The sequence below is a fragment of the Grampus griseus genome (assembly GCF_964374135.1).
Source record: "Grampus griseus genome assembly, chromosome: 7".
Classification (NCBI taxonomy): domain Eukaryota; kingdom Metazoa; phylum Chordata; class Mammalia; order Artiodactyla; family Delphinidae; genus Grampus; species Grampus griseus.
Window position 1 is genome coordinate 54,255,408 of NC_139001.1, and position 27,227 is coordinate 54,282,634.

Below are 27,227 nucleotides of genomic sequence, written 5' to 3' on the forward strand. Positions count from 1 at the left end.
GTCCACAGACCTTTAGCCACTATGTGCAAATGACATCATAGGGAGAGGAGAAGACCATGAGGAGGGTATTGGAGAGAGGAATGACAATTCCTGGAGGCTCTGTTCCCTGCTTCATGGAGCTTACAATCTAGTGGCCACCTGTTTAGAAAAAGAAATAGTGTCCTGGGGGCTTCCCTGGTGGTGCAGTGGTTAAGCATCCGCCTGCCAGTGCAGGGGATCACGGGTTCAAGCCCTGGTCCGGGAAGATCCCACATGCCACGGAGCAACTAAGCCCATGCGCCACAACTACTGAGCCTGCGCTCTAGAGCCCGCGAGCCACAGCTACTGAAGCCCTTGCACCTAGAGCCCGTGCTCTGCAACAGGAGAAGCCACCACAATGAGAAGCCCACGCACCGCAACGAAGAGTAGCCCCCGCTCGCCGCAACTAGAGAAAGCCTGTGCGCAGCAACGAAGACCCAACACAGCCAATAATTAATTAATTAATTAATTAATTAAATCTATTAAGAAAAGAAATACAGTGTCCTGGAGCCAGCTCATACCCACTCACCAGAGCTGATGGTTAAATTTTCAGGAATTTTGCTACCCAGCATTTAACGCCTCCATGATTAAAAGTTAAATTATATAAAATTAAATAAGTTATATTTAAAACTATGGTAATAAATGCTCAAAACTCATTACTATTTTCCTATTATCTATGTTTCTGAGGTTACGTTGATTGCCTCTGTGTTGTGGAAATACTGGATAATTATGTGCTACTTCTCATCCCTTCCCTACTCCGAGACAATGACATCATCGTTGGTAGCCAGGATGCATGTATTTGCACCACCACAGAGGCTGGAACTTGGAAACTGGCAGTGGCTACAAATTAGGGCTCCCCTCCCTCCACCGACCCTCTCCTACACCCAGTCAAATTGTTAAACATTTAGGATACAAAAATTATTTAAGATAATTGAATGCAGTTGTTCTAATGCTGTGGCTTTATAAAAGTGAAGTTTCTAAAACTGGTGTCTGAGGAACAGGCACTGGCACCTCTGAGGAAGGGGTGCTCCTACCTGTTCCTAGGAAAGTGGAGGTTCCTTCAGTTAAAAATGAGTAACAGTCACATTTTCTAATTAGCCACTTGTTCATTGCCCTTAATCCTTGATTAACATGTAATTTTCTTGCATTCAATTGGTATAAAACCAGAATGTCTACTGTTTAAGTCTTGCAACAACATATGCCTTGTCAAAATGAACAATTTCTCAAAATCGACCCTTTTTTTTTTTTTTAAAGTCCCTGAGCCACCCAAGAAACCAGTCTCAGAGGAAGTAGTCCCTGTTCCCCACCTTCCTAAAAAGGTGGAGCCCCTACCAGCCAAAGGTAGAATCATATTTTTGAAAAAAATTTCTTAATGTCTGTCTTCTTGTACCTTTTTCTATTGGCTCTGTGTGTTAATGAGATAGTATCTGTAAGCTACATTTGTAATGTATTTTAATTCTGTGTATGTTGATTTCATTAACTTGTGGTAATATGTTACACAAATGTCAGGAATACTTTAGACTCCAGACCATGCTGATTGGGTCTTTGTCCACTTCATGTAATGTATGTAATGTCTGTATGGTATTGATGTATTTAGCATGTATTTTCATCACAAGTTACATGCTTGATATTAAATTACTTCCTAAATTCTTTCACTCTTACTGAGGATTTATGATTTAATGTAATCTTAAATGTCTCACAAGGAGGCTAGAGTTCTCAATTGTTTCAACAATGGTGTCTTTAAAGTTCCTGAAGTTCCCAAGAAACCTGTGCCAGAGGAGAAAAAGCCAGTTCCTGTGCCTAAGAAGGAACCTGCCGCTCCCCCCAAAGGTACACCAGAACTGATCACAGGCTGACCCTTTGCCCCAAATGCCAGTGCTTTGTTTTATACAGTCTTTGTACTTACTCTGCTGTCTACTTTGTGTCTTTTACATGCCCCTTGTGTTTTTCATTTATTTGTCAGCTTCCAGGGCCACACTCCACATACATTATTTGTGATACTGAACATTAAAAGAAGTTACTTTTCAAAAGTAACTATATCAAACTGCTGTCTTAAATTTTTAATATCTTCCCTCTCCTAGAGAAAGAAGAAATATTTGTGAAACTCATTTTCTACAGGGCATGTTTCTAGGAAAAACTCTTTCAGCCCTCAACTATGTGACTTTTTCTTAATAAAAAAAAAAAACTTTCATGAGTTATGACAAGATACAAAGACTAACAGGAGGGTGTTTGGCAGAACTGAATGTTAATGAGGTAAAGATGTACACAGTGCTTCTGGGAACTGCCACTCTTCTGAAAAGTCAATAATGCCTACCCTTAGTTGGAAACATCAACTTTTGGCATTTACTTTCACCATGTTTCTTGAGATATTAACTGAACGTTGACATTTGCCCTAAATGTTGCAATTATCTAATTAGTGAGTCAAGGGACCTTTCATATAGGGATGTTTGGATTCAAATGTGCTAATTCTTGCTTTAATTTTTGGATTTGGTTGGTTTTGGTGGTTTTAGTGATAAAAGACACTACTTTATAGAGGCAATGAAGTAACAAACTGCACACATCTGGTCAGTTATAGAGATATCCAGTACCATCCAGCTTAGGAGAAAGCAGGCTCATACGTTTTAAGAAGTGTTCTCTTTTGCCTGATTTCTCAGTGTTTCCATTTTCTTCCTTAATCAAATCTGCTTCTCTCTTTCTCAAACTCTTGGCTGTTTCAGAATTCTGGGTCTTTTTCTTTTATTCTTTTTTTTTAATTGAAGTACAGTTGTTGCACAATATTATATAACTTACAGGTGTACAATATAGTGATTCACAATTCTTAAAGGTTATACTCCATTTATAGTTATTATAGAATATTGACTGTATTCTGTTGTACAATATATCCTTGTAGCTTATTTTATACCTAATAGTTTGTACCTCTTAATCCCCTACTTCTCCTCCCCACTTACCTCTCCCCACTGGTAACCACTAACTTGTTCTCTATATCTGTGAGTATGCTTCTTTTTTGTTATGTTCACTAGTTTGTTGTATTTTTTAGATTGTACATGTAAGTGATATTATACAGTACTTGTCGCTCTCTGACTTATTTCATTTAGCATAATACCCTCCAAGTCCATCCATGTATTTGCAAATGGCAGCACTTCATTCTTCTTTATGGCTGAGTAGTATTCCATTGTAAATATATACCACAACTTCTTTATCCATTCGTCTGTTGATGGGCACTTAGGTTGCTTCTATATCTTGTCAATTGTAAATAATGCTGCTATAAACACTGGGGTGCACGTATCTTTTCAAATTAGAGTTTTTATTTCTTTAGGGTCTTTTTTTTAACCAAATGATTTTTAAGAATGATTTCTGATTATCTAATCATTAAAATATAATGATTGTATGAAAATAAAATATGATTATAATGAAAAGCTTATATTACTAAAACCAGTACTAATGCCAAAGCCTCTTGGTCACTCCTGGAGGAGACTCAGAGGCATGTCTCATTTATACATGAAAATAAATACACTTAGTAACATGTATGTATAAACACCCCATGTATACATAACATAATATATACATGTATCAATGTGTATCTGTATGATTACATCAAGATATTACAAATGCAAATGTAGAGGTGCAGATGTTCAAAAAAATTGCCAATATCTTATTTAAAATGAAAAAATTACCACCGATAATGCATGCTGTTAGAACTACATCAGCCACTCAAAAATTCAACACTTAGAATAGGTAAATTAAACCCATTGTAAACCTTCTTTGGGTCATAGACCCTATTGAAAACTATGGAGCCTCTTAGAGAAAAGCACATATATACATACCCACAAAATTTTGCACACAGAACTCCCCAAAGTCACTGACACACAGATGTCATACTGAGAGGGCTACCCTAGCAAAAGAGTGTTTCCTGAGTTTTATAGACACTACAGGTGCACCAAAAGAAAAAAAATTCAGAAGAGAAATAGAAAAATAATAATAATGCTATAGATGCAACCATTCTAATGACATCTTAGTCTAAGATAGTCTTAGATAAAGTATACCCATTGTTGTTATGGATTCCACTTCTCAATACAAAGAGTAAAGGAATTTTTCTATATACTATATCCACACTCTATGTTGTTTATATAATTACTGACTAATTTGGTATTTTTATTGGAGTATAATTGCTTTACAGTGTTGAACTAATTTGTTTTTATCAAAAGCATACCAATATATAAAGAAAGAATGAATTCTGTGCACATCCTTCTGTGTATATAACTCATTTTTAATCGCCTAAATGCCTCTGTAACATTACTTGGGACATTTACCACATGTGACCTTTAGAAAACTATAGTTTAATTTTGTGCGTTATTTTGCCGATGCATAGAAAGCCTATAACATTAGTAAACTACGTAAAGATTTGTTTGTGTGTGCCTATATCCATTCATAAAAGTGACATATGGCTGAACTAACATTCTATTTTAAAAACTTTAAGTCCCAGAGGTGCTCGGGAAACCTGTCCCTGAAGAAAAGATTCCTGTTCCTGTTGCAAAGAAAAAGGAAGCTCCACCAGCTAAAGGTACAATGACTTGCTTAGTAAGGAAGCCCTGTTTTTATGTCTTGAGTATAAAACATTTCTGTGTTTAATTATCTAATTTAGTTTGTTTCATTCAAAATGAATGTCTTATGGTGTAAGAATTCAACAAAAGTGTCTGTCCACCTGCCTACTTTCTTACAAAATAACTGTCCATTAGCTACTTTGGAAAATATAAAGTTAACTCTAAAAATTAATGTCTTTTAAAGTTCCTGAAGTACAGAAGAGGGTTGTTGCAGAAGAAAAAATAATTATCATCACTGAAAGGGAGGAATCTCCACCACCAGCAGGTAACCTCATCCCATCTCCACAAAATAACCTTGTCTTCCCTTCAAGCTTCTTTAATTGCATATCTTCTTTAATGGGCCTGCAAGTTCTATGTTGCTCATTTACTTTGCCTTCCTGAGAATTTTAAAATCAAATACTATCCTTTAAGTGCCAGAAGTACCAAAGAAGAAAGTTCCCGAAGAAAAAAGACCTGTTCCTTGGAAAGAGGAAGAAGTTCCACCACCAAAAGGTATTGTCTCTCCATCTTTCCAAGAACCGTCTTTATAAGATTATGTTCCTAGGCAAACAATGACTTTGTTAGTCTTGTGATATATGTGCATCGTGAGTGTGTATCTGTGTTTTGTGATGGTCTTCAATGAGATAACACTGAAGTTCTAAAAGTGCACAATGTTTTTAAAGTACCAGCTCTGCCTAAGAAACCTGTCCCTGAGGAGAAAGTTCCCGTGCCAGTTCTTGCTGCTAAGAAAGCCCCTCCTCCCCGAGGTAGGATTGTCTCAAGCCTCTGACAAAAATCTTTTAGCGGGTGGATTCTTTTTCCTATCCGGTGTCTTCTTGTACTGACCCTTTGTCTCTCTTGGATAGAATTTTTGTGTGTATATACTCGTGATAAGTTATGTAATTTGCTAGTGAAAGTGGTGTACTGTGCAAATCTTCCCCAAACTTTAGGGAGAGAAAATTGTTAAGATTCTTGATTTTTTAAGCTTCAACTTTAATCCTTTCTTAAAGCTGAAGTTTCTAAGAGAACTGTCGTAGAAGAAAAAAGATTTGTTGGTGAAGAAAAACCATCCGTTGCAGTTTCTCAAAGAGTGGAGGTCGTGCGGCACGAAGGTATATAATTGGAAGTGAGGGGAGAAATGAGTTTGCATGTGTTTCCTCCAAGTCTTTTCTTCTTACCACATAGTTTACTTTAGAAGTTGTTCTTATCAGTGTCTGTTGTAGCCTCTGAGACTGAATGTTTTGTGTCTACATTGGTCCTGAATCATTCTAAGAGGGTGAGTGGGATGCTGAACATGTGGTAATTGTGAAAGTGGCCTCATTTGGGCATAATCTGAATATTCTTCTCAGTCTTGCGCTGTACTGTCCCCTCACCTGAACTCAGCTCTCTCCTTCTTGCAATGAAGAAGCAGTGTGAAACCACCCCCTACGCAGATAGAAGAACATTACCCATCTATAGGGAACACATCGTTATAATCAGTACTTCAATGGGCTATTCGGGCTGAATTTAAAGTAAATCTTATCTTTTAAAATACCTGCAGAGGAGGAATGGAGTTATTCAGAAGAAGAGGAAAGAGTATGTGTTTCAGTTTATAGAGAAGAGGAAAGAGAGGAGGAAGAAGTGGAGGTTACAGATTATGAAGGTAAATAATGCAGATAAGCTAGTGGTGACCTGGCGTCTTGATAAGCTGTTTTCCTTCACAGATTATTTATCAGATTAATGAAAGTGACACAAATTCAGTGAACGTCTACTGGTCTTATCTGATGTATCTTTTGATCGAAACACAAGACTCAGGAGCATTAATTAAACATCCAAAGTATTTCTTGTCCATTCCCTCTAACTTGACTCTGTAGGAAACAAGCCTTCATATTTATAGGTAACTAATGGTGCAAGTATCTCCATACACATTTATCCTTTCAGTAGATGGGACTTGGTTTCAGTATGGTGGACTGCCATAATCTTCACCTTGGTAGTCTAATTTCTAAAACATGGGTAACAAATAGCAGTGTTGATAGCACAACTCACTAATGTGTCCTGACTCACAGATTTTAAATGAATAAGAAATTATATACATTATTACATTCCAGAAGTCAAGGCCAGGTTTGAGAGTGAAGCACTGAACACGGAGGGCTTTCCAACGTTCCATGTATGGAGAAAACAATCGTGTAATAGCTTTCATTAGATCAATTTGTTATTCAGATGTTCACATACCTATAAAGCTAGTTCTCTATAGCTTAGGATTGAACAACGAGCTTTATTTCAATGTTGGGATACCCTTTTAATGAATTAAGACACCCCTGGGTTTACTGCTAAAGTTCAGCGTTCTGGCTAAAGCTATATATCTGGAAGAACTTTACTAAGAAAGTTTTAATGTAGCTCTGCTTTAAATATTAATCCATAAGTTTCTCAGTAAATTAACTGTCTTCCCAATGAAAAGATGAATAGAATTGTACAGGCAGATGCCCTTGAGTGTATCTCTGGCTAATAAAAGGGGCCCCACCTCTTCTCCACTTGGAAGAAAAGTCCATGTGAAATTCACATGTGCAGTCTTAATGGAATGGCTTAGAACAGACCAAGACTTGACTTCCTAGAGGAAGCTCACCAGTTCTGTTGTGCTTCCTGGGAAAGGCCAAGATGGGCATAAGCCAGGAATCTGATGGATTCAAAGAGGGTCCTATCCCTTCTAGAAATGTTTGGGAAACCATAACATGTACACAAGGAAAGTTCTCATTGCATGAATATAATTTCAGTTTTTTATACATTATAAATTTCTTTTAGTACTATAGACTCTGATTAAAAGGAAAGACATTTTATGATATTCTTATGTTTCCATTAAGCCCAAAGATTTAGGGGAAAGATGGGTAGCCTGTTAAGTTTACTCCTAGTGTTTGTAACTAGATCTTTCTATTCTATAATTAATCTTATACACAGACTCAAAAATCATAGGAAGGCTCTTTCCTTGTCCACCATAGCTACTCTCGCAAAACTTGGGGAAAAAGTCTTGTTTCCAAGTCCTCAGTAGGTTTTTCATATGTAATACAGGTCTTTCCTTTCTTTCTTATGAACCTACTTATGATTCCTCAAGTACATTTTTGAAACTTGTCTTCAAATTCCTGTGTTCTTGTTAACCTAGCCGCTAGGATTGTTTTTACGTCTTGCACTTGTCCTGTTCTTCCTGTGAATACAAGCATTGTTATCTTTATGTTATACTTACTGAAACTTATTTTCTATGCTCTTTATTAAGGCATATGCCTTGATTAAAATCTTCTTCTTTGGGTATTTTAAATGAGAACAATCAGGGAGTTGGAAAGTGTTAAACTTTTACTATTTTACTTACTTTTTGACATAATAAAGTACAGCTAAAATTAAACATGAAAAACACTACAACCTATCTTCTTTGAAATTGATATCTTTAAAGTGATGGAAGAGCCTGAGGAATATGTTGTAGAAGAAGAGCTGCACTTTATTTCTGAGAAAGTGGACGCTGAACCAGCCGAAGGTAGACCAACTCTTAGATTAATTCTAGCCCCATATGTGTTTGGCTTGTCCCATTCTTAATGTCCTCTTGTAGTTAATTTTTTGTCTGTATTGCAAATGTTGATAAATATCATGTGTAATAAAAATATTCCTTAAATGTTTATTAAAAAGAAATCTGGACATTTCCACAAATGTATTTTATAATCTTTTCAAGTGCCTAAGAAGAAAATTGTACCCAAACCGAAAACTCCTGCTAAAATAGAGGAGCCTCCACCAGCTAAAGGTACAATTCTCTCTCGAAGAAGTGGGATACCATTTGTCTTAATAGCTATAATAATGCCTTTAGTTTGAATAACTGCCTCAGTTTTGTCAGCATATACGTGTAAACATTTTTACTGACTATAGACATTAATGTTTGTGTAAATGTGTGATCTTCTCATAAAGTGAGTTCTTTGCCCCAAAATTACACTTCTCCTGTAATGCAAACTAATATTCTTAAACCTAATATTTCTAAAGTTCCTGAAGTACCTAAGAAAATTGTGCCAGAAAAGAAAATTCCTGCTGCAGTTCCCAAAAAGGAAAAGGTGCCACCAGCCAAAGGTATATTGGGCTTTCCTTTATTCTTGAATAATACCTGTCTTTTTAAATCTTAAATTGATACATTCTTCAAATTTTTATGACATTAACAAGAAAATAAGTGTGCCTATGTTTAGTGTTTTTCACATTTGTATGTCTGATCGTGTTGTGCAATGTCTTTTAAGTGCCAGAAGAGCCAAAGAAACCAGATCCTGAAAAAAGGGCTCCTCCCAAAGTGGCTAAGATAGAAGAACCTCCTCCCACCAAAGGTAAACGAAACTCCCCAGCATGACAACTAGAAACATGTCTTGTCTTTCTCGTCCTCTCACTGCTGTCCTTGGGTCACCCCTTCTGTATGGAGATTATTGGTGTATGTTGGCCACAAGGATATATTATTGCCTTGTCTATGGTGGACTATTGCTTACTTGTTGTGAAGTTCATTTGTGCGTACCTTGTAAAATTGTTATACTCTAAAATCACAATACTTTCTGGCTAATACATTTTTTTAAATTCCACTTTAAATAATATAACTCCGTAATCCTAAAATTATCTTTCAAGTGACTGAGAGGCACATGCAAATTGCCCAGGAAGAAAAAGTTCACGTTGCTGTAACTAAAAAAGTGGAGCCTCCAAGACCAAGAGGTACATGGGGCCTTTCAATACACAGAATATTGTACCTACCCTATTCTCTTTACCAAGTACACTCGTTATGGGTGTTGGGTTTTTGTTGTCATTGTTATAGTTGTTTTATGTTTGAAATCGTGAAAATATCAAGTCTTTTATGTTTGAGTTACTACTATACAACTACCTTTTTGTTGTTTGAATGAGGAAAACCGTTCTTTAAAGTGAAATCTGTCTTTAAAGTGCCTGAGGAACCCAAGAGAGCTGTTCCAGAAGAAAAAGTTCCAAAACTCAAGCCTAGAAAAGAGGAGGAGCCACCAGTAAAAGGTATACCAACTTTTCCAAAAATCAAAATAAGCTTTTAGGTATCAAAATAAGCTTATAGGTATAACTAATCTAGTGGAATTGGGATCTTTAGAGAAAATAATTTAAATATGTATTACAAAGTAAGTAATATGCGTATGCTATTCCGTATCATCTCAAAACTAAATATTTCTGATACCAGAAAATATTCTGTCTCTTCTTCTCAAAAGAAAACAAAAACAAAAATGAAACTCCATACAAACGTGTAGATACTTTCCCTTAAAACGAATTTATCTTCTAATGGCTCTTTGTCTATATACTAAACTCCTTTGCAGAAATGCTTGTTTTCTGTGGCAACCTTTGATGAAATTAAAAGTTTTTAAATCCTCAATTTTCTACATTGTGCCAGTAGAGCTTATGAAAACACCTTAGAATTAAAGTGAAGAAACTATTCATGTGATGCAACCTTCTGTCTAATGCTTGTTTGATAGTCATTGTTTATACTGTCTAGTTGTCTTTTTTTATTTCTTTTATAAATACTACTTGATCTTCTTAAAGTTATTCAATGTCTTTTAAGTATTAAGTAGCTTAGAGAAAAGTATTTATATATATATTAGAACATGTTTATTTCCAAGTCTATTGATTTTTCTTACCACTTAAATGAAAAATTTAAACAACGAGCATGGTTATGGCCATCTTTGTCCTCTTTGTCCTTGGATTGCACACACAAGTTCTCTTAACACATGTTATTCTGAATCTTGCAATTCACTTTTAATAATTATTCTTTTTAAAGTGACTGAACTCAGGAAAAGAGCTGTCAAAGAACAAAAGGTATCCATTGAAGTTCCAAAAAGAGAACCTCCAGCAGCTAAAGGTATATTGTGCTTTGACTAAATAATAAAATGAAGTATGAACCTACACAGCTCTTTGCCTGTTAGTTTCTAATTTGACTCTCATTCTTTATTGGCTTATTGTTGCCTAAAGGCAGGGAATCTAACATTTGAAATTATAAATAGCAAATGTACACTCTGTAATACCTTGGCCAGCAAAGGACAGTCAGGGTCTCCCATAACCAGTGCATGAGACTATCAGCAAGGAATGAGATCACAGCACATTGTCACTATGGTCCCTAAATGGGCTTCAAGTAAAATGCACCTGTTGTCAATATTATTCCAGAAGTAACTGTAACAGCAGAGAAAGAATGGGCTTACACCCAGGAAGAAGAAACTGTTTCAGTACAATGGGAAGAGGAATATGAAGAACATGATTATAAAGAATTTGAGGAGTATGAACCCACAGAAGAATATGATCAATATGATGAGTATGAGGAGCATGAATTCGAACATTACGAAGAGTATAAAGAACATGAAGAATATGTCACAGGTATGAGCAGATCTGCAAACCTGAAACCACATTAAATATGAGTAAAATCCATAGAACAGGATAAAATTTTGAATGCCCAAAGAAATTTGGAAAGAACTTTGTTTTGTTTGGCAAATTCAGAATTTTTTTTCTTGGATAACTTCTAGAAAAAAAAATCTCTATAAATCGTAAAGTTGTGTTAGAGTTTGGTTCTGGGCATAATCTCTCCTTTTTGCTTATAAGAAAATGTCATTACGTTTCTTTCTCCAAAAGGTCAAGAGTCTATCTTCAAGTGCCCTTGATCATTCTAATACATGACCACAAATTTCTCAACGTCTCTCATCCTGAACCTTGTTATTATCAAACATAATAGGCTATTGAGAAAACACCCTACCCTCGGGGTTCCCATCATCCAAACTTCACAAAGACTGCTTCAAAAGTAAACACAGAGAAAGCCAACACAAGCCATTGTGTTTTATCTTTGTGAAGATCAAATCTGTAGGAATAAGTTTCTATTGGAATTTCAAAATGAAGCAATATTATTTCACTTATTCTATTTTTGATGTTTCACAGCCTAACTTTGAGAATGTTCTATGTAGTTTTACAAATAGAATTAAAAAACAATATTATATGGGGAGGAGTTTAACCATGATTTTGTCTACCTGAAGTGAAATGATACTATAATATGTAAAAGGGAGTCACAATTACCTAACTGAAGTAAATAGCAAGGAGGAAATAGCAATAAAAGCTTTTTTAGGTCTTTTACACCTTATTCTACTCGGATCTCTGATTCTCACTCACCTCTAGAGTCTATGCCTATGCTGTAGATAAGATATATTATTTTAATTCTTCGTATCCATTGAAGAAATATATTCTAACAAAAATGTCTAACATTAAATACCCTGTATATATTTTTAAAGAGCCTGAGAAGCCCACCCCAGTAAAGCCTGTCCAGGAAGAAGCAGTTCCCACAAAACCAAAGATCCCACCAGCTAAAGGTAGAGTGAAAACAACATTATCAGTCATGAGACCTGTGGTCCCTACATGTCTGTCCAAGTATAAATCCATGTTGAAGTGGCAGTGTACCAATCGTGTGTGTGTTTGGGGTCATTATGTTGTGCATCATATTTCTTATTTTTTTCTTCTTACTACTCTGAAGAAATTTGATTCAGGTTTTTAAATCTGTTAATATTGATGTTTTAAAGTGCCGAAGAAAGTGGTCCCTGAAGAAAAAGTACCAGTGCCCATTCCTAAGAAACTCAAACCTCCACCGCCCAAAGGTACATGGCAGCGTAATAACTACCAAAAACATCTTTTTTGCTTATGTTCTGTAAACGTGTCTTACTACCTTGTCTGATGTTCTTTGTCTTTACTGAATATATTGTTTGGTGCTGATTTTTACATTTCTCGGCATTTCATGTATTTTTATTTACATATTCGTGTGGTTGGTTTTAATGGTCTTTAATAATTAATATCTTTAAAGTGACTGAAGAAGCAAAGAAAGTTGTTGAGGAAAAAATACACATTTCAATTACCAAACGTGAAAAAGAGCAGGTGACTGAACCAGCTGATAAAGGTATACTTTCCTTCCTCGATTGTGGTCTTTTATAATGTCTCTTTTAAAACTAAAGCAGCTGTGTTTTGCTTTTTTTTTTCTTCATTGTTTTGTGTCTTTTATATTAATAGTTAGGTGGATGTTGGATGTAAAAATCTGTAAATACAGGATAAAAAGATAATGTTATCTTAAAAGGAAAAGTTATTTCGAAGTTATTTCGAAATATATCCATAGCTTCTTATACAGTGGCTGTGTCCTAACACATGGCTACAATACATATAAAATAGAATGTTTGGATTTAAAATCAGTGACCATTTGGCACATTCCTGACTTATCTAAATTGATGTGATGATATAACAATATTCACCACAGTTTAATACCTGTTTATTGATCCTAAAGTCATTTTGAAGATTGAAAAAAAGAGTTAACTCAATGTCTAACCATTTTTCCCTGCTTTTTACTATTAAGTAACTTCACTGCAATTTCAGAAAGTATACTTACTTATCCAGAAGTAAATTTAGCTTTTCAGTAAAGGATGTTTCATACAAGCAGAGATACCCAAACACTAAACATCATTTCACACTTGGTCTCTGCTACCTCAGACCTCCTTGAGTACTTTTGTATGTTTTTATTCCAGTAAGGTTCAGAATCCTTTCCATGGAGAATCTGAAGTTTCTTATGAATGAACAATCACATATCTCTTATATGAGAGGCACTTGCAGCATTACTCTATTTCCTTAAAATACAATAAAGCAAGCATTCGCTGGGTACCCTGTTTCTGACAATAAAATTTCCTTATACTTAATGTTTTAAGTGCCCATGAAGCCCAAGAGGGTTGTCACAGAAGAAAAAGTACCTGTTCCTAAAAAAGAAGTAGCAGCACCTGTTAGAGGTACCTATATTCACTCTTTTTAATGTGTTGTTTGTCTTTTTTGGTATGAAATTCATGTTCAGTTCTATGTGTAAAGTTCTGTGGGAAAGATAAAGCCTATTCCTTCTTCTATTACAAATGGGTATGTTCCTAACGTGTCTTAATCTTATTGAATAATTGGAAAATATCCAACCTAAAGATAATATCTTTAAAGTGCCTGAAGTACCTAAAAGACAACCAGAAGAGATTGCCTTTGAAGAGGAAGCTGTAACCCAAGTAGAGGAATATTTTGAAGAAGAAGAGTACATTCATGAAAAAGAAGAACTCGTAACTGAAGAAGAAGAGGAGCTCATAACTGAAGAAGTGGTACCAGTGGTACCCGTCAAAGGTAGATTATATCTCCTGCCAAGGGATAAGCAGCAGCATCTTTTGTATCCAATTTGGTCAGATTCTGGGATTTATTAGCACTGATGACCAATTCTGCTTATTTTAGAAAAAGACACTTTTAGATGCTGAAGTATGATTTCTGTAGTTGCTTTTCACATTTTATATCTTTTCTGCAACATTTCCAAAATTCTTCATAATATCTTTAAAGTGCCTGAGGTACCCAAGAAACCTGTTCCAGAAGAGAAGAAACCTGTTCCTGTTCCCAAAAAGAAGGAAGCCCCACCAGCAAAAGGTACACCACCACTCTTATCATGAGCATGTAAAAGACTTCATCTGCATATAAATAGCTAATTATCCTGAATTCAGAACCTTGTGTGTGTTACTGTCTATTCTTTGAAACTGTCCTGTTGTTTGTTAACTATCCTTTGTGTGAATGTGTTGTTACTGGTAGTAAGAACTTATCAGTAAACAATATCTTTAAAGTGCCTGAAATTCCTAAGAAGCCAGAGGAGAAAGTTCCTGTGCCCATTCCTAAGAAAGAGAAGGCTCCACCAGCTAAAGGTACATCTCTTTGTAATCCATCAATGGAATAGTGTAATAATTTACCCATGTATTGATAGTATAACTTGGTGAGCCGTATCAGTTCTTTCCCCCGTGATGATATTAACAATATTAATGCCAAGACAAGCTGGTTACTGGAGCAGTTTATTGTGTGTTTATCTCTGAAATTTTACCTTCAAAAAAGCATGCTGGTGCTTCATGCTTGGTTCCTCCTCTTTAGTGGAAAGTTCTTAGAGTAAAGCAAATTCTAATTGTAATACCAAAAATGGACAAAATCATCATTTACCAGACACTGTGTGTTGTCTTTATCAGTCTATGTTTTTTCAGTGTTTTTTAATCTTAATTTTTGTGCATTTTCTGGGCTTTGTTTTGTGGCTGTTATAATTATTATTTTCATTCTTAAAGTGAAATTGTTAGAATATCTATGATGCTTCAATAAGGCCTAAAATTGCTAGATTCTTCTCTATGGGTGAAAAATTTGATACTAACCCTATTTGATATCTTTAAAGTTCCTGAAGTACCCAAGAAACCTGTACCAGAGGAGAAAGTGCCAGTACCTGTTCCTGAAAAGGTGGAAGCTCCACCCGCCAAAGGTACATGAACTTGCAATGTCATAAAATTTTTTAAATTTCAACTTTGCATATGAGTAAAAAATTAAATGGTTCAATTACGTGCTCTTTGGGGATGCAATGCTTTAGTATTCCTTTATGGAAAAGAAAAGATTTTATTTTAAAGGTAAAATGCTTCTTGAAGTAACTTGGTCACACTCTTATGACCTTAATCTTTTTGAAACTACACTTAGACTCAAAATTTTAGGTTGTGTAAAATGTTTCTCTAAATCATTTCTTTAAAGTGCCAGAAGTGCCCAAGAAGCCTGTGCCTGAGAAGAAGGTGCTGGTTCCTGCTCCTAAGAAAGTAGAGGCTCCATCTGCAAAAGGTACGTCACTTCATCATTTAAAGTCCATGGGAAAAAACCTTACATTTACATATATTCACATACAAATTCCCGTATAACATTACATGTTTTAAACAATTGTCTATCTTGTTAGAAATATAAAAGTCAGATATTTCATGATTCCTTTTTATGTCTATTGCTCTAAGACATGTAAAAGAGCACATTCTTAAAGACAAATAATATCTTTAAAGTGCCAGTGGTGCCCAAGAAGGTCATCACAGAAGAAAAGGAGCCAACACCTGTTCCGAAAAAAGTGGAAGCTCCATCACCCAAAGGTACATTAATCTCGAACAAAACCAAGGCAAAAAAGGAAAACTAACCGGCATTATACAGCCTCACTAATTATAATTACTTATGTTGGTGACAGTTGATGCTTTATGATCACAGAATATTTGCTTTTCATGTTGTCCCACTGTTTTGAATATTGTACATAAAAGTGATGCTTGTCCGATTGAAAAATATCTTTAAAGTGCCAAAGAAACGTGAGCCAGTTCCAGTTCCAGTTCCTGTAGCTCTACTTCGGGAAGAGAAATTTGTATTTGAAGAAGAAATTGTTCTTGAAGAGGAATTTCTACCTGAGGAAGAGGAAGTTCCACCAGCGGAAGAGGAAATTCCACCTGAGGAAGAGGAAGTTCCACCTGAGGAAGAGGAATTTCCACCAGAGGAAGAGGAAGTTCCACCAGAGGAAGAGGAAATTCTATCAGAGGAAGAGGAAGTTGCTCCTGAAGAAGAGGAAATTCCTCCTGGGGAGGAAGAATTTGTACCTGAAGAAGAAGAACTTCTTCCAGAAATTAAACCTAAGGTGCCAGTACCTGCACAAGGTATAGCAGTTCTTCTTGAAGTCATCAGGCCTCTTTTGTGTTGAATTCTGCCTTTCCATCTTTTTTGTTCATCTCTAATTTTATCTATGTTGCTTTACTCTCTATGTCTTCTACCATCTAAATCTTAGAAAACATTCCAGTCATGTGTGCTCTTATTGTTTTGTGTCTGTCTTATGTGTTTATTTATTGTAAATCGTCTGAATGTCTTTTCAAATTTTATGATATGAAATGTTATTTAGTTGTTTGTGGCCTTACTCTCATGTGTCTTTTTGTTACATATACAGTGCTGTACATGTGATTTTTAATGTCTTAAAATGAATGTTTTTAAGTGCCTGAAGTGCCAAAGAAACCTGTACCAGAGAAGAAAGTCCCTGTTCCAGCTCCTAAAAAAGTGGAACCTCCACCACCCAAAGGTACACCTCCCCAAAGTGAATACACATTCTTCATCCATACGTTCACCAGAAAAATTATAGTTGAACTGGGATTTGGGAAAATTTATGTTTGTAAACTAGATAGTCACATTAATTTCTAAAAATGTTCAGGAACACTGATATCCACTTTTTATTGGCTGCAAAGCAGTATTCAAGAGCGAAGATGGAAGGAAGTATTGTCCCAAAACTGCCCCCAAAATTCTACCCAATTCCCTATAATTTTATTAAGCATAATAATTTTCATATAGATATTTTACAAGGCTAAATTATCTACACAAAAAATACCTGAAAAATATGATGAACAAATCTTCTTAAATGTCATCCTTCAACCATGTATATTAAGTGCCTTTATAACATCAGGATGAAAAGGTAAAAGAAAGATTAATGTATTTATGAAAGCATTGCATAAGAGCTTATGTCTTCTGATACATACATATAGATGGTAGCCCAGCAGGTTTTGATTTTAGCCTTGAATTTGTATCTTGCTGTGTTAGACTGAGCAAGTCCTTTAACTGATCTGAGCCTAAAGTTCCTCTCCTATAAAATGGGGATACTAATGTCAGTTCTAGTAGGCTCAGATATTATTGTGAGGATAAAATTAAGATATATAAAAGTACTCTATCACTGAATGAATAGTATCCAGATTTATCATATTCAATCAGTTCATAGTACAGGACATAATATATTTATGCCTTAAAGCTCAATAATACTTTCTGCAAAAGTTTATGACATCACTACTTAAAATAAGCATGACCTCTCCACTAGGTTAAATAGTCTTATAAGCAGTGAAACAGTAAAGCCGATCCTTTATTGGATTTCAGGAATTCAGAAATATTTTTTAGATAATGATTTAATTAATTTCTAGTGAAATTGAAGTGGATGAAATGACAGCATCTGTCCTCTGGTATTCAAATAGGTTGCTGATCCCTTCCTCCACAAAACCTAATTATATCATCACACCTGGGCTCCTGACTTGCATTAGGTCCCTACCCTGAGCAACTGTTGCATGTTGGTCTTTCTCTGTGGACTTCCTGTGTTCTCTCTTTTTTGTCCCTCACAATAAATTCTTATCATGGAATGATGTCTTTAAAGTGCCTGAGGTTAAGAAGAAAGTGCCAGAGAAGAAAGTGATCCCTCCCAAGAAAGAGGAGGCTCCTCCTGCCACAGGTACTGCTATTCCCAAGCGAATTAGACACTGCCATTTCTTTCTTCACCTGTAAAAGCCAAAATGTCCCATTTCCCAGTATTTGTTAACATAACTTACATTATCGTGGTGTCCATTGTCTCTGTGCTTGTGAAATGAACTTACAAAATAAAATAATATCTTGAAAGTGCCCGTGGTGCCTAAGAAGCCTGAACCAGAAAAGAAGGTGCCTCCTCCTGGTCTTAAGAAAGCAGTGGCTCCTCCTGCCAAAGGTACATCACTCCCAACAGGGGTGTGTTTGCTTCCCCAATGTTGAACTGTGATGCTCTTCACTTAGGGATGTTCCATATAGACGTTTGCGTTGTGTGGTCTGTGTGTAGTCGTTAGTTGGGACTCTGCTGCCTCCGTGTTTGTGCTGTGTCAGTTCTTCTACTTTGTGTTTGTGTATTTTATGTTGACTTGTCTATGTATGTTGTACCTACAAAATAAAAATACTAAACTTATATATCTTTAAAGAGCCTGAAGTACCTAAGAAACCAGTCCCTGAAGTACCCATTGCTCTCCCTAAAAAAGTAGAGGCTCCAGCAGTAAAAGATAGAATGTCTCTTTAATGGACCCTTTATCTTAAACCACAAACCTCTTATTTTTGTCTCATTAACTGATGCTATGAAATGTCAATGTTTCATCTGGTGCATGTGCATTCTGTTATTAACTCTCTTGGGTTGAAAAACGGGGAACTTGGTCTTTATGTACTCCTCTTGGTTCCTGCATTTTAAGCACCTAAAACAATCTATATCTTTTAAGTTCCTGAGGTGCCTAAGAAAGTGGAAGAAAGACGAATCATTGTCCCTAAAGAAGAGGAAGTTCCACCAGTTGAAGGTAGATGACTTTCTAAGAAAATAGCATTTTCAAAAGCATCATTGTCTTATTTTTGTCTAATATTTTCAGGAGGTAAATGCACATTTCACTCCAGAAAATAAATGTATTCACACTGTAAAAGAAATTACTCTTTACCTAGTAGAAACTGGATAGGCAAACTAAAACCGATCGAATCTCTCTTCTTACATGCTTAGGCTGTTTGTTTCCTTGTTTGTTTGTTTTACTTTAATGAGAATCTTTGAAGGGAAACCATATTTGCCATGGGAAATTTTTCATCAGGTGACTTGGTGGGCAGTTGTGGGATTAGCTTCTCCAGGAGGAGTTCCAGTTAAGCCTAAGTGACTGGTGCAGAAAATCTGACTTCTACCCCTAAGTGAATGTTTGACTTCAAAAAAATCCACCTCCATTAAAAAAAATAATAATAATTTAAACTAAATTCTTTCTGAAGTCCTTTCCAGTTCTAAAATTCTGTGAAGGGCCTAACATATTTTGAAGCAGTAAGACCTTTTCCAAGGATGAGTGAGTTTTCACATGCACTTAGAAGGCTGAGTTAACTATGCTGATAAGACAACCTCACTTTTCAGATGTATCATTTTAGTCTAATATTCAAATGAATTATAAAAATAATTTACAAAATAATCATCTTTTTAAAGTGTTTGAGGAGCCTGAAGAGCCTATTCCAGAAGAAGAGATCCCAGAGGAACCACCTCGCATAGAGGAGGTTGAGGAGGTGGCGCCACCTAGAGGTACAGCTGCTTTTATGAGTTGGACATTTAAAATGTCTGGTGTTCGGAATCTTTCTCAGAATTCATCTAAGCCTGATATTCGCCAGTATACTTTTCTTACATCATATCAATGATAAATTGAAGATTAATTACAACTGGCACCTGAAACTTTGTGTTCCTTTTCTTGACCCAACTTTTTCTACTGCGTCTACAATTCAGTTAGAATGAGAGAGAGAATTTTATGCTATTGACACTTTAATGTTTTTTTGGCCAGATGCTATTGTAATACTTTCTCCTAGTTTTCAATCCTTAGTTTTTTTCTTCAAGTGGGGAAAAATCTATTTCTATGGTGTTTGCTCTTTAGAATAATTGTTAGGCTATCATTGCTAAAGACTATGACAATCTTTTTATAGTTGGTATTATGTTTGCTTATAGGATTTCCAAGTAATATCCTTCTCACCTTTAGAGTCAATACTTCATATAAGCAATTACCATTTAGGTTGCTAATATATTTTTTAACTAAATCAATGTTTTGTGTTTGGGGGTTTTTTGGTATATGGTTGTTGTTCTGTTAATTGCATGTCATTTTTCAAAATGTCCATGAACTATCTTTTAAGTGCCTGAAGTGGTTAAGAAAGCAGTACCTGAAGCACCTACTCCTGTTCCTAAGAAAGTGGAGGCACCACCAGCTAAAGGTATAAAAAATCCTTTTATTAAAGACAATATCTTTAAATTCCCATTCATTTTCTTTTTAAAAAACAAAAGTATCTTCATTCATTACTTTCTTAGAGTCATTTAAACAGGAAACTTATGAAATTGATTAAGAACCTGTCAAATATAATTCATTCGATTGTTTTAGCCTTTTTTGGAATGTTAATGAATGATTATGTGTGTGTGTGCATGTGTGTGAATTATTCCAGAATATTCTTATTTTAAATAGCTGAGAATTTTAATGTTAATAGTACATCTCTCTATACTTATATACATTACAATGGATCCTTCTTCCCAACATTCCATTCCTAGATTTTATTCCATTACATAAGTCGAATTTTCTTGTGTAATTATTATAATAATTATGTCTACTGTGTTATTTTATGGAGGGGGGTTATCTGTTCTAATGCTTAGATAATAATTATTTTAAACAGCCTCGTGTCCCTTTTGTAATATCTGGCCAGAGCATTCAAGGTTATTAGAAAACGTCTATCTCTCATTGTTCCTAATTAGGTTAATGCTTCAGTAGCACTCCTAATTGATTAAGTTATGCTGTCCCTATTGCAATAGACATCCTCAGCAGACACGATAGTGCCCAGCAGAATGTGACACCTGTATCAAGGCTTAAGTACTCTATGATGGTTATCACTTGAAAAAAGCCTTCATCAAATTAAAAATAGTAGAAGTAGGCCCAATATTGGTAATTCCTGCTATTTAAAAAAAAAAAAAAAGGATAGCACAGGTTCTTTGTGGACATACCTTCTTCTAAGGTGTGGCTAGTACAAATGAGTGATTTGGAAAAATATCTTTATAGCCTCTAAAATTGGTGTCCAATTTTACAATAGAGTGACTTCTTAGACTTCGATTATTTGTAATGTTGATGTTGTTTCTGATGTTTTTATTTCATGTTTATCATTGAGTATTGTCAGCTAACTGAAATGCCTCATATCTTTAAAGTGCCAAAGAAGGTTCCTGAAGAAAAAGTACCTGTTCCTGTTCAGAAAAAAGAGGCCCCTCCTGCCAAAGGTACATCTCTTTTTAACCTGAACTTTCTTATAATCTTTTTCATTAAGATGTTTATGTTTTATGTCTACATGTCTTGATCGTTTTTGATGTCTTTTGCCTATGGAATCTTGCTCTTGACAGTCTCAAATATTAAAACTATGTCTTTAAAGTGCCTGAAGTTCAAAAGAAAGTCCCTGAAAAGAAAGTCCCTGTGCCTAAAAGAGAAGCTGTTCCCCCAGCTAAAGGTACTTTGGGGAAGATCTTTGATTTTCACGTGTTGCTGCATGAAAGCCTTTCTCAGCTGTTTTTATATTTTGAATTTACGTCTTCATTTCTGCTGTGTTTAAAAAAATAGATCTCTTAAAATAGATACTCTTTCAGGGAGAGCTGTTCTTGAAGAAAAAATATCAGTTGCTGTCCACAAAAAGGAAGTAGTAAAAGAAAGAGCAGAATTAGAAATAGTGGAAGCACAAGTGGAAGAAGCTCGTGAAGAAGAGTTCCATGAGGTTGAAGAAGTCCTCAAAGTAGAAGAGTATAGAGCTGAAGAAGTACACGAAGTTGAAGAAGTCCATAGGGTAATAGAAGTCTTAGAGGCTGAAGAAGTGGAAGTATATGAAAAACCCAAAGCTCCACCTAAAGGTATAGGGAATTGTGCAGATATTACAAATTGTTATATGTTGCTCTAACTTCTTTTTTAAAGTACATTTCATATTCAGTTTGGACATAAGAAACCCACTTACTTTCCATGATAAAATCATGAAATACTTTAAGCATGAGTTTAAACTACTTGATAACAATGTTTGATATGGAGTAGAGATTAACCACAGAGTATAATTTTAGCCAACAAGATAATAATGTTTGATATCTACTTACCTAAGGAGATAACATAATTCACGGTATGAATTTGTGGATTCCTTTTTAAATCCAAGTAAGAGTGTTACGTGATTGTTATACGTACCAAAATATCTGGCCAGTGTCATCAGCTGAGTGAGAAAGAAACTCCTCAGTTCACTGTCCAGGCAAAAGAACCATTGCTTTGTTAGCATTTCAGTCAACTGTTCACAAACTGATAATTACTTATCCAAATCTTCCACCATTTTATGATACTTTCAGGAGAAATAACATTAAGGAAGGAAATGAAGTGTGGTAGTAGCACCTGCATTCTAGTATATTCTGAGGATAAACGTACAAATACATTCTCTGCAAGACTACTCCAGCTCTTGAACAAATTAATAATATGTGTGTAATATGAAGGAATGTGTGTGTGCTTAGTATACACAGTAAATTTACAATACAGATGAAATTTAGCAAACTCAAGTTTTTTTGGAAGTAGGTGTGGTATAAATTTTTAAAATATGAATAGAGAAAGCATTTTATGAGCCCTCATTGTACTAATTTTAGTCATCGTGGGCCATGATACTTCAGGAGTTCATTCTAAACCAAAACACCAATATCTTTAAAGGGCCTGAGATATCCGAGAAAATCATCCCTCCAAAAAAACCACCTACTAAAGTTGTTCTGCGAAAAGAGCCACCAGCTAAAGGTATTTTATTGGTGAAAAATTACTTAACCTAATTTTACATATAGTAGCACCTTGGCTGCTTTACAAGTTTGAATTCTACTTGATGTTTTTCTTCTGTGTTTTGTGTTTCTGGAATGTCTAAAACAAACTAATATCTTGAAAGTGGGTGAGGGGCTAAAGAAAGTTCTATCAAAAAAGAAAGTCACTGTTATACTTAAAATACCCAAAGCAGTATCACTACTAACCAAACAGTGAACCCAGTTTTCCTTCTTTGGTACTCTTTGATTATATATTCACTCACCTGTTTATTGATAAATCCTTGTTTTCCTGTTAATTATTAATTTTAATGACCTAGTAAATATAAATACATTGTGACTGTGTGTTTAATGTCCCTGCTTTGTTCAGTTTTTGTTTTTTGTTTTTTTTATTTTTGGTTGTGTTGGGTCTTCGCTGCTGCACAGGCTTTCTCTAGTTGCAGCGAGCGGAGTCTACTCTTCGTTGCTGTGCGCGGGCTTCTCATTGCGGTTGCTTCTCTTGTTGTGGAGCACAGGCTCTAGGTGCGCGGGCTTCAGTAGTTGTGGCACGTGGGCCCAGTAGTTTTGGCTCGCAGGCTCTAGAGTGCAGGCTCAGTAGCTGTGACACACGGAGCTAGTTGCTCCGTGGCATGTGGGATCTTCCGGACCAGGGCTCAAACCTGTGTCCCCTGCATTGGCAGGCAGATTCTTAATCACTGTGCCACCAGGGAAGCCCTGTTCAGTTTTTAAACCTCTTGAATTTCACAGTAAAAATGAAAAACAGTAGCTTATAAATAATATATATTTACATTTTTAAGTCTCTGAAGCATTTAAGAATGTTATCACTGAAGAGAAAATATCAATTATTCCACCAAAACAAGCAGAAAGCACCAGCTGAACGTGTCTTATTCATTTTTCTTGTCAAGTTCTTATGATTCTTACATGGGAAATTCCCTTGGATTTTTGTTGTTGTATTTGTTATCAAAATTCAACTCATTTTAATAACTGTAATGTATTCGATAAAGTGATGTCTGTATTTTATACTGTGGCTATGTTCTTTTCTGTCTTTACATTTCTATTATGCTCTACTTGTTAAAAAATCTGTATGAATGTTTAAAAGTAAAAGAAACTATTACTACTGTCTCCAAAGTACCTGAAGTACCCAAGAAAATTGTGGTAGAAGAAAAAGTACATGTTCCTGAAGAGCCCAAAGTTTCACCAGCTAAAGGTATCTGCCTTTGCTGATTCGCCACTAATACAAAACTCCCTTTTATTCATTTATTATGAGAAGAAAGAGAGAGATTTTTCTCCCCGCAACTCCACAAAATGGCTGAATTATGTAAACTTCAATTTATGTCCCGTAACATAATCCTCCCTTTTGTGACTACCCTCTGGGAACACAGGCCTAAGCCTAAAAGTTGGTTTTATTTGTACTGATCCTCTTCTTAAGCAATATTTAAATATTGACCCGCCCAACTTCTTTTTCAAAAATAATTCATTTTGGAGGCTATTTTCAAGTAGCTTTGGAAACAAATAAACATGTTCCAAGTGACAATAGAAAATGATGTTGTATCCACAGGACAAAGTCCTTCTAATATGACAAATCAACAACTCAACAAGGCCGTCTAGAGAGATGCATTGATTGTGTGTTTAGATGACTTATAATTTGGGGATTTTTGACATTATCCTTGTTAGATGCCCCTTTTTGTCTTGATATTTTACACCCAATGATGCAATTTTTTAAAATAAAACAAATATCTTTAAAGCACCTGAAGTACCCAAGAAAATTGTTCCAGAAGAAAAAGTTCGTGAAGCTGTTCCTAAAAAGCCTGAAGCTCCACCAGCTAAAGGTATACACTGATACTAATCACAACATGAAATAACTCTATGTTTAGTTATTCATGGTTTAAAGTGAATGTGAGTGATGTAAATATTTGTCTTTTGTTTCTTTATATTCTTAATATCTTATATTTCGTATTTATTACAATTAATATACTAATATCTTTGAAGTTCCTGAGGTGCCTAAGAAAAGTATTCAAGAAGAAATATCACCCATAGTTCTTTCTGAAGATGCAACGATGTACAGTGAGTGTAGAAAAACTGGTGGTTCTCTTTGGTTCGTCTGTGTTTGTCTTCATAGCTTTTAAAAGTAAATATACTAATATCTTGTAAAATCCTAACATGCCAAAAATATTTGGCTAAAATTAGATAATTTGAATGACTATTAGCCTCAGACAAGTTATATTTCCTCACCAATTTAAAAAAATAAAGAGACCTGCACGTATACCGTTGCCCAATTTTAGAAAAGTCATTTGTCTTGTTGAATTTGTCATTGTCTTGTTAACCTGTTCTGTGTACAAATGTCTTCTGCTTTTCAGCAATTCATTTTCTCAGACCATAAGGCAACTTTCTTTAACTTGATGATAATATTTTACTTGGATATGTAGAATCAAAATACTTCAGCATTAGTATTTTTTACTCTTTGCAACAATCGTTGTAAACATTTTAGCAGTGCTATTCAAATACCCAAAGATTTACGAGGCCATTAGAACCTCAAAAGAATTCTCAAGCCATTTTTGGTTTTGCCTTCATGCAAAATTGTAATGAATTAATTTGAAGAGTAAAATAATATGAGTAAAAAAATATTCTGAATAGAATACTGTTTAATAATCTGAATAGTGAAAATGCCAGCAGTCAAGATATCCTTCCATTTATTTGAATGTAAAATTTAAATACAATTTTTGTCACCCTATGATAATAGGTTTGGATAAAAATATATGATGACTCCCACCTTTGAATATCCTTTCTATACTTGAGTTTGGTTATTATTATCAGCCAGTCTTCCTTTCTGAAATCTGGAGAAATCTTTATTTTTCAGTTGCCTTATTTTCCAAATATTCAATCATTCTTATTTTTCTTTTCTTCTTCCAATCTCTGAATAGTTTTCACATTCATATTGAATATGAAGCCATAGACTAGATTTGGTTTGAAAATGTAGATAACTAGTTTCCTGGAACAGGAAAAGACTTGGATGAATTTCCAGTAAGTCAAATATTGGAGAATTCTTGATGTGCAACTCAACATCAACCCTGTTCCTTAAGAAAAAAAATCCATAAAAATTAACAACAATAGGGAAATTTTACCAGTATCTTTCTGCAGACAAAGTAAAGAATTATATACTAGTCCCTGACCAGTGAATTCCTCAATTTTACCATCATGATCATAAAGAAATGCTGAAAAGTCCTATATCATAAAACTGGGAATGAGGCTTTTTCCTAGCCAGTGTGTTATTGTCACTAATTTGCATCTATGTAGTACTAGTCATTTGAGTTATCGATGTGTATTATGTATTATGTTTTTCTTAACACTATTCTTCATCCACCTTGAAATGCCCCTAATTGTGTAAATACTAACATCTTTAAAGTTTATGAAGTATCTGAAGAATCATCTCCAGAAGAAAAAGTACTTGTGACTCATCCTCAAAAGACAAAAACCAAAGTAGCAAAAGGTATATAATACCAATGACCCAGTGAAGAAAATTTATTTTTGGCTCATTTTAAAAGCTCAATACTTTCCTTCACCATTTATAAATATAACTATACTCATATCTTTTAAGTGCCTGAATCACCCAAGAAAGTTGTTCCAGAGGACAAGATATATGTGACTATTCCTAAAAAGAGACAAACACCAGCAACTAAAGGTACATTCCAACAACATCAAACTTGGATGAATATCTTTGGCTTCAAGACTCAAAAATTGCATGTTATATAATCTACTGTTTTTATAACTTCTAAGTGTAAACCTACTAATATCTTTAAAGAGCCTGATACAACCAGAGAAGTATTTCCAGAGGCGGAGTTACCTGAGGCTGTTCCCAATATTCCAGAGCATCTTCCAACTGAAGGTATAATTCTTAGTTACGATAATCTAAATAAGAAAACCTTTCTTCATCAGTCTGCAAAATATGTTCACTGCTTTGTGTAGATTTTCATGACCTCTAATGCTAAAATACTAATATCTTTAGTGTCCCTAATGTACCCAAGACAAGGAACTATCTATGACTTGCTCCTAAAAAGTCAAATCCCACTCATATAATGAATAAACATTAGAACAAAAATAAAATTTCTAATTAAAGGTTATAATATCTGCTAATATCCCTAACTTTCTTTGTAAGTCATGTCTTCATGTCTTTGCCTTTCTCAATTAAAAAATACTAATATCTTTAAAGAGTTGGAAGTCTCCAAGGAAGATGTTCCAGAGAGACAACCTCCTGTTACCAAAAGAAGAAAAATATCACCACCAAAAGGTACAAGCCAGAAGAAGGTTGACTTTCTTATCTCATGACTGTAGTTGTACTCACCACGTGTAAAAATACTAATACCTCTAAAGCTCCAGATGATACCAGGGAGATCACTTCAGAGAAGTGGGTCCCCCAAAGTAGCAGCTCGACTGGGTATATACATGTCCCCATGACTCATAAGGGGGAAAAGTCCATAACTTTATACACATGGAGATGCTTGGGCTATAAATTTTATCTATGAGCCCTCCAGGCTATTTCCCCTCCAGGGAAAATATATGTACATATAATGTGCAGATGTGACCCAGATGGAAATAGCTATTGCTGTTTCCTTAAAAAATAAAATTCAGACTAGCTAGAAAAAAAAATCTATATGAGAGATCACCTATAACATTTATATCCCTGAAACTAG

At 35.2% G+C, this 27,227-nt stretch overlaps 1 protein-coding gene across 5 annotated transcripts in view; it reads left to right on the forward strand.

Moving 5' to 3' along the window:
• The window catches only part of TTN (titin), a 281,676-nt gene that overhangs the window by 119,845 nt on the left and 134,604 nt on the right, over window positions 1-27,227 (forward strand). For 3 of the 5 annotated variants that reach the window (XM_082658166.1, XM_082658171.1, XM_082658167.1), the window contains 44 exons: window positions 1,273-1,359; window positions 1,765-1,848; window positions 4,496-4,579; window positions 4,804-4,884; window positions 5,031-5,111; window positions 5,282-5,365; window positions 5,609-5,710; window positions 6,139-6,240; window positions 8,017-8,097; window positions 8,290-8,358; window positions 8,592-8,675; window positions 8,837-8,920; window positions 9,210-9,293; window positions 9,516-9,599; window positions 10,369-10,449; window positions 10,752-10,958; window positions 11,858-11,935; window positions 12,143-12,217; window positions 12,421-12,513; window positions 13,307-13,384; window positions 13,578-13,751; window positions 13,959-14,042; window positions 14,234-14,311; window positions 14,821-14,904; window positions 15,165-15,248; window positions 15,458-15,541; window positions 15,737-16,087; window positions 16,417-16,500; window positions 17,611-17,685; window positions 17,851-17,934; window positions 18,467-18,541; window positions 19,195-19,287; window positions 19,884-19,961; window positions 20,935-21,003; window positions 21,153-21,227; window positions 21,364-21,621; window positions 22,445-22,525; window positions 23,669-23,746; window positions 24,285-24,368; window positions 24,529-24,603; window positions 25,943-26,026; window positions 26,135-26,218; window positions 26,339-26,422; window positions 26,747-26,824. In XM_082658166.1, coding sequence (XP_082514292.1) covers window positions 1,273-1,359; window positions 1,765-1,848; window positions 4,496-4,579; window positions 4,804-4,884; window positions 5,031-5,111; window positions 5,282-5,365; window positions 5,609-5,710; window positions 6,139-6,240; window positions 8,017-8,097; window positions 8,290-8,358; window positions 8,592-8,675; window positions 8,837-8,920; window positions 9,210-9,293; window positions 9,516-9,599; window positions 10,369-10,449; window positions 10,752-10,958; window positions 11,858-11,935; window positions 12,143-12,217; window positions 12,421-12,513; window positions 13,307-13,384; window positions 13,578-13,751; window positions 13,959-14,042; window positions 14,234-14,311; window positions 14,821-14,904; window positions 15,165-15,248; window positions 15,458-15,541; window positions 15,737-16,087; window positions 16,417-16,500; window positions 17,611-17,685; window positions 17,851-17,934; window positions 18,467-18,541; window positions 19,195-19,287; window positions 19,884-19,961; window positions 20,935-21,003; window positions 21,153-21,227; window positions 21,364-21,621; window positions 22,445-22,525; window positions 23,669-23,746; window positions 24,285-24,368; window positions 24,529-24,603; window positions 25,943-26,026; window positions 26,135-26,218; window positions 26,339-26,422; window positions 26,747-26,824 — 4,281 coding nt within the window. The remainder of the gene's footprint in view (window positions 1-1,272; window positions 1,360-1,764; window positions 1,849-4,495; window positions 4,580-4,803; window positions 4,885-5,030; window positions 5,112-5,281; window positions 5,366-5,608; window positions 5,711-6,138; window positions 6,241-8,016; window positions 8,098-8,289; window positions 8,359-8,591; window positions 8,676-8,836; window positions 8,921-9,209; window positions 9,294-9,515; window positions 9,600-10,368; window positions 10,450-10,751; window positions 10,959-11,857; window positions 11,936-12,142; window positions 12,218-12,420; window positions 12,514-13,306; window positions 13,385-13,577; window positions 13,752-13,958; window positions 14,043-14,233; window positions 14,312-14,820; window positions 14,905-15,164; window positions 15,249-15,457; window positions 15,542-15,736; window positions 16,088-16,416; window positions 16,501-17,610; window positions 17,686-17,850; window positions 17,935-18,466; window positions 18,542-19,194; window positions 19,288-19,883; window positions 19,962-20,934; window positions 21,004-21,152; window positions 21,228-21,363; window positions 21,622-22,444; window positions 22,526-23,668; window positions 23,747-24,284; window positions 24,369-24,528; window positions 24,604-25,942; window positions 26,027-26,134; window positions 26,219-26,338; window positions 26,423-26,746; window positions 26,825-27,227) is intronic. The other 2 variants (XM_082658170.1, XM_082658169.1) reach the window with 1 other exon arrangement.